This window comes from Orbicella franksi, chromosome 14 (genome assembly GCF_964199315.1).
Source record: "Orbicella franksi chromosome 14, jaOrbFran1.1, whole genome shotgun sequence".
Taxonomy (NCBI): Eukaryota; Metazoa; Cnidaria; class Anthozoa; order Scleractinia; family Merulinidae; genus Orbicella; species Orbicella franksi.
The window spans coordinates 9,609,221-9,615,220 of NC_138158.1; the positions used below are offsets into that span (position 1 = coordinate 9,609,221).

The 6,000-nt window shown below is 40.0% G+C and overlaps 2 protein-coding genes across 2 annotated transcripts in view; one reads left to right on the forward strand and one right to left on the reverse strand.

Annotated features, from left to right (window-relative positions):
- The window catches only part of LOC145468369 (uncharacterized), a 4,164-nt gene extending 2,164 nt beyond the window's left edge, over positions 1-2,000 (forward strand). Inside the window, exons 3-4 of the mRNA XM_081452066.1 lie at positions 1-9; positions 1,148-2,000. The exon at positions 1-9 is cut by the window's left edge and continues 214 nt beyond it. Coding sequence (XP_081308192.1) covers positions 1-9; positions 1,148-1,525 — 387 coding nt within the window. The 3' untranslated portion in view covers positions 1,526-2,000. The remainder of the gene's footprint in view (positions 10-1,147) is intronic.
- A 675-nt stretch (positions 2,001-2,675) lies between these two features.
- On the reverse strand, positions 2,676-4,222 carry LOC145468924 (potassium voltage-gated channel subfamily A member 1-like). Its single transcript, XM_081452631.1, has one exon. The coding sequence runs from the start codon at positions 4,206-4,208 to the stop codon at positions 2,676-2,678; it is 1,533 nt and encodes a 510-aa protein (XP_081308757.1). The 5' UTR covers positions 4,209-4,222.
- Positions 4,223-6,000: the final 1,778 nt, after the last annotated feature.

Below are 6,000 nucleotides of genomic sequence, written 5' to 3' on the forward strand. Positions count from 1 at the left end.
TTATCACAGGTGAATGTGGCGAATTTTTGTGTTTTTTTTTTTTTTTTAATTTTGCTCTGCAGATGTAAGAAACATCATGTTTCAATTTTAGCTACGCAAAGTTGCTCTCTTTTCTCTGGTCTGGTCATTTATTTGTCTGGTCATTCATTTTTATTTGTCATTTCATTTATTTGTAGTCTAATTATATTATATAGCGTATTTAATTCTTAGGATTTTAACTTTCAGGATTTAGGATTTTAAGTTTTTAAAGGATTAGGATTTTAATTTTAGGATTTAAAACTTAGGATTTTAATTTTAAAGTATTGTAAAGCGCCAGGGACAATTAGTGGAAAATGGCGCTATATAAATGTATATTTATTTATTTATTTATTTATTTATTATTCGCCATCTTTGAATGTCGCTACCGCGGAGGTGCCTGACTTCAAAGGACAGCATTAATAACTACTTATTAATCGAGAGTTAGATTTTTACGGGAAAATCTCAAACCGAGCCCTTGCCGTATTGACCGAGCGAGAGCGATATAGCAAAGACCGAACGTTCGAGGTCTAATTTCATTTTCCACAAGTTGAAAACATTTTCCGCGTGTTTCTATCGATTATGCAATTACAAGGGAAAGCTTAGGAAACGAGACACGTTCTGCTGTAGGAACACGAGCCGTAGATCAATTTTTCCACAGCATTGGTTTAGTCCTCTAATCTTTCTCATGGGTTTCTTTAACTGGACAGAAAATGGAGGAAATCTATTCTCTTTCTTTTTGAAATCAATACCTCTTCTAGTTCGAGAATTGTTCAGTCAGCAAAATTTAAGCGACAGCTCATCTTTTGACCTACGCTACATCCTTCTCGGGCCGCCATTTTAATGTCACGCAACGCAAAAGCTTGGAAATTCAAACGAGCTGCACAAAGTATATTACAAAACGAAGAACTCTGTCGAGCTAAAACGTTGTAAAACATCAACTTCTGGGAGGGTGTTAAATCTGATGAAACTAAAACCTCAGATGGATAGGTAATTTTGAATTTTCAAATATGACAACGTCAAATGAAAACCAGCATGTATAGTACGGATTTTAGCGGACGCTTAAATATGTCAGAGTGTTTTCTCATCGTACTGGTGGCCTAAATCATTTATTTACCTTTCATTCTTTTAGGCTGCCTTTCCTAGCCTGAAAGCTTCAGGTGGATGTATCATTAATCTGCTGGATATTCACGCTGACAGACCGCTGGAACATCACTCAGTATATTGCATCTCAAAGGCGGGTTTGCGCATGTGCACCATGGTGCTCGCTAAAGAGTTCGCCCCCTTTGTCAGAGTCAACGGCGTGAGCCCTGGGGCTGTTTTGTGGCCTGAGAAGACGCACGGGGTAACCTTGGAAACCAAAAAGGCAGAAATTATCAAAAAGATTCCCTTGAATCGCAGGGGTGAGCCTAGCGACATTGCTGATATAGTGGAATTTCTTGCTCGCTCGGCTAGTTATGTCACGGGGCAGGTAATATGTGTTGACGGTGGCAGATCCTTGAATCAATGATATAAAATGAACAGCAAATTTTGCTAAGAGTATGAAAACACAGCCAAACATTTTGTAGTCACGTTTATGGACCTTTCCATAGCTTTCCGCCTGCAGGTCTATCCTGCTCTCACAGCACTCCTCGTTCTCTTAAAGGAGCTTAGTCACGGAATTTTGAGTTACTCTGGCTACGTACAAAATTGCCTTTAAAAGCTTTTCAAGATGTGCAAACCGTGACGTACCTCCTTCATTATTCCATTCGTGTTTCTACAAGTCGATGGGAACACGGTTAGTGTTTGTATATTTCTTAATCCGAGAAATAATAAGCTTTTGTATGCTTTATGGAGAGCTTTGTTCGGGCACAGATTTACCACTAAGAAAATCTAAAATCACTACGGGGTACCTATGTTTATTAAACATATCGAAACATACGTCGTTTGACATCTGAATGTTAGATTAGCTGGTCATAGGGCGAGCGGTATCTTTGACCAACCTCGAGCTATTTGGATATGTAGGACGTGTAACAAAACAATGTCTCGAGTTTTTGACATATCTAATCTTTTCAATTGAAAGTAAAACGAGGAGGAAAAAGGAGAAATAAAATTGTAAAGATCTCTGCTAGTCAAATTCAGTCTAACCGTCTCCACGTCGAGTATTTTCTTTGTTTCAACTTATATTTTAATGTTACGTTTTCAAGGAAATTGTTGGTCTTGTACATTTGTAGTCTCAAAAACCACTGGCATTCTTCTATCATGTAGTGAACTACAAGATCGATCCAAAGACAATTTCGATTGTCAAAAAATGACTAGCACAAAGTCGTTTAAGATCGTTATTTTTGAGGAATAAAGATAAATTTTGACGCCTTCTGTCCACTTTTATTATGATGTAATAAACACAGATCGACATGTCACGCATATGATTTTAAAATTATTCATGGTCATTGATAAGTGATTTTTTGCGAGTTTTAGTCACAAAATTTACACAGGGGTGTATAGCAGTAAGTAAAACTAGCATTCCCCCCCCCCCCCCTTGAATGGCATGTTATATTCCGAATCCATTGCAAACAATGATATATATAGGTAATCATATATTATCGGTTTAATTGAATATCGAGGAGTCTGAACCAATGACAATGATTGGTATTTCATGAGTCTCAATGGCCACATAGGTCTCAAAGGGTGACACTTCGAAACCGAGTCACCCACCTTTGAAGAGCAGTCATTCTCGTTTTTGGCCTTTTTGGTTTCTTTGGTTTCGCCTTATGCTTTAAATAAAAGAAGTTAAAATTTGTCACAATAATTGTTGATGGAATTGCTAGAACACAACAAACTCCAAACACTGCACAAAGCGCGCTGAAAACTTTTCCCGCCACTGTAACGGGCGCCAGGTCGCCGTACCCCACAGTTGTCATGGTAACGATAGTGAACCAGAACGTTGCCGGGATGCTGTTGAAATCCGTGGAGTCCTCAGAACTTTCGCAGTAATATATCACCGATGAAAATAACACCAGGCTGATGCCTACACACACCAGCAGTAACATCAGCTCTTGCAAGCTTGTCTGAATTGTCTTCATGAGTACTTGCAGCCCAAGAGAGTAACGAGTCAGCTTGAAGACTGAAAAGAACATTAGAAACATAAGAATGCGTTGGAAAGGAATTGTCGCCGTTCCTGGTACCACCACTTGGATTATGATTGTCATTACATAAGGGAAAAACGACAACATGTCAAAAATACCCTGTGCTGACAATAAGTACAATGATTTTTTCGTTGCGCTCAACGTGCGCAGAGCGTATTCGAGCGTGAACCAAGATATGCAGAATTTTTCGCTAAATGACCAGAAAAAGCCCACTGAAGCGTTTTTTTCGTATCGTTCGCAGCACTGGTCCAAAACGAAAACCTCTCTTAGGGAAGGTAACGTCTTACCGCAAAGCAAAATGATGAAAAAGATTGTTACAAAAATCATCCAGACATCTATAGCTCTACGCAAAGGAGATGCTTTCCTTGTTTGGCTTGTATCGAAAAGCATTCTGATTTTCGATGAACAAGTTTCACAATATGAAATATTCGCTGAGACAGCCTCAAGACCGCGGCCAAGTTTCTTCTCTGTTTGATCGTCAGCTCCAATCTTCGTCTCCGCGTCCTCTCCCAGTTCAAAAAATTTGACTTCTTCCAAGAATGTCCCCTCGGGTATACCATCCGGTTTCACAAGAACGCCACCGGCGGGCCCCCCTGACTGGTAATAGAACAATATACTGTCAAAGACATGTTTGTTTCTGTCAAAGTAGAATTCGTTATGGATGGGATCATAGTAAGGTGCTTTCTTTATCGACGATCCAAGCAATGAGTCTGGCAGTCTTGCCAGCGTGCTCTCGAGAGTTTCGAACCTCGTTCCAGAGATATTGATTGTAATTCGCTTATCACAACCAGTGTCAGCTCTACTAGGACTAAGGACAATTTCCTTCACAGCTCCGTCCCTCACGCGCTTGGACCAGATATCTTTGTAGTTGTTGTTAAGACCTGGTGCGCCCAGGCTTTTTCCCTTCTGTGGTTTGCGGTTTGTAAGCGGGGACGAAAGAGGGCTGTCGTCAGAGGAACCTGACCTTCTACGACCGCTACAGTCCTCACTTATGTCATCGCCACACGTAGGGACACTTTGATAGCGGTTAGGGTTAACCCGCACTTTCCAAACAGGACTAGAAGCCATGCCCGTTTCTAAATGCTGATAATCCTGTACTTATGTCCAAAGCTGTTTCGAATACGCACTGAAAGTCGAGTCGAAGCAATTCTGTTCCGAACAGCTCGTGTTTTCTTCTCCGCAAAGCAAGTCTTAGCTCGGTAACGTGACGCAACCAACTTGCAACCCACAAACGTCTTCAAACTTATCTCACTGGCGCTTCTTTACACTGTCTGTGTTCCGCTGCGCTTAAACTAAAGTTGGTCCTTCACTGGAGCTTTCATGGAGTCTTGGTCTGGTGCGAGCAAGTTTTTCTTCGACAGATTCTTCCCACAACCAACAATAACAAACAAGCGTGAAATTACAGCTATAAAAAGAGCATTTGATCCCCATGCGGTTATTATCTTTTGTTCTTCTCATGTAAATCATAACTGTGTCAATACCGCTGAATAACGTTTACTTCAAGTCCTTGATGTTTTTCGCTGCTCTGCAAATGGGCAGTTCTTCAGTAAAGAATTTGTTGGTCTGAAGGAGCCACGAAGAACAGAATTCTTTTAACCGTTTATCAAATGCTGATTAAAAATGCGTAGCATGAAATAAGAAACAGATTTTGCGTTGTTTTTCTTGCTTTAACAGAGTCATAGGGTGACCCCAGCCAGACCTCGACAGGCCGTGTTGTTTATATGATATCAGCTTATTCACGCGTGTCCGTCACGCGATTAATACCAAAGCCATTTCAAAAAGAAGAGTTCATGATAATTATTGATTTACATTTTGGTCTTCTGTTCCACGTAAGTCTCTCAAAAGGAGTGGTTAGTCACCAAGCATCGGCAGTTAATTTGTTTCTTCTTCGTTGGAATGTTTGGCAGGGCTCTAATCGGAACACTTATTCCAGAAGATTCTCATAAAATCTCGGATATTTAGCCACAGGCCAGGGCACTTGGGATAAGATAAATTCTGAGCCTTTTCAGTTTATTGACTTCTATAACACTTCTATAACAAACCTCAGACAACAACACTCTTTTTTTAAATAAGAATATTGTTTTTTCCGGCCTATGTTGAATATTCTTATTTTTCTGCCGATTTTAGGCTGAAAATATTCTTGTGAATAGCCTTAGATTATAGGAATACAAAGTGGATGATGTGGACTCAACTTCAGGTTATCTGTCCTTTCATGCATGACTTTGATAGCGTTAAAGTAATTTTGGAGCTAGACTGCAGACAATAAAGCTTGATATGGCACGCATAAACATCTTGCAGCAATGTTTTGTTAGCATCGAAGTACAGCTAGTCACGGTTGTTTTTTGGCCAGTTATGCCGTTTAGAGAAAGGAAAAATGTTTATATGGTTAAGTTAAAAAAACAAACATATAAGCATGTGTATTACGTCTACAAACTTTTAACGCACAAAATTATATTCTTTCCCAAGTCTGAACCTCGGGGTTATTCTTAAAGTATCAGGCTTAAAATTTCGAAATTTCAGCCTTGATATTTTTTAGCCACTGATAAAACACACTGTAAATCAGAAACGACAGCTAAACAATTAACTTTTAACGTCTCAACTTTCACGACAGTCTCAATTATCTCAAGATTGTTCAGCTGTACGTTTCAAGCTCATTGCGCTCTTTCCATCGCTTGCCGAACTAATGCAGCGACTACACGTGTGTACAAAAACGATTCCAAATATAGGGCTAAAACCTCCCTCGGGGGAAGGGTAGGGTACTCCCATATATGGGCCATATAGTTATGTGCCGCGGGATAGGGTATGGTTTTCGAGTTTCCCGATCCGTAAATAGAGTATCATTTGTGCTCCTGTTGGCATT

Excerpts from the sequence above, each read along its gene's own strand:
- LOC145468924 (XM_081452631.1), bottom strand. The coding sequence starts at position 4,208 with ATGGCTTCTAGTCCTGTTTGGAAAGTGCGGGTTAACCCTAACCGCTAT.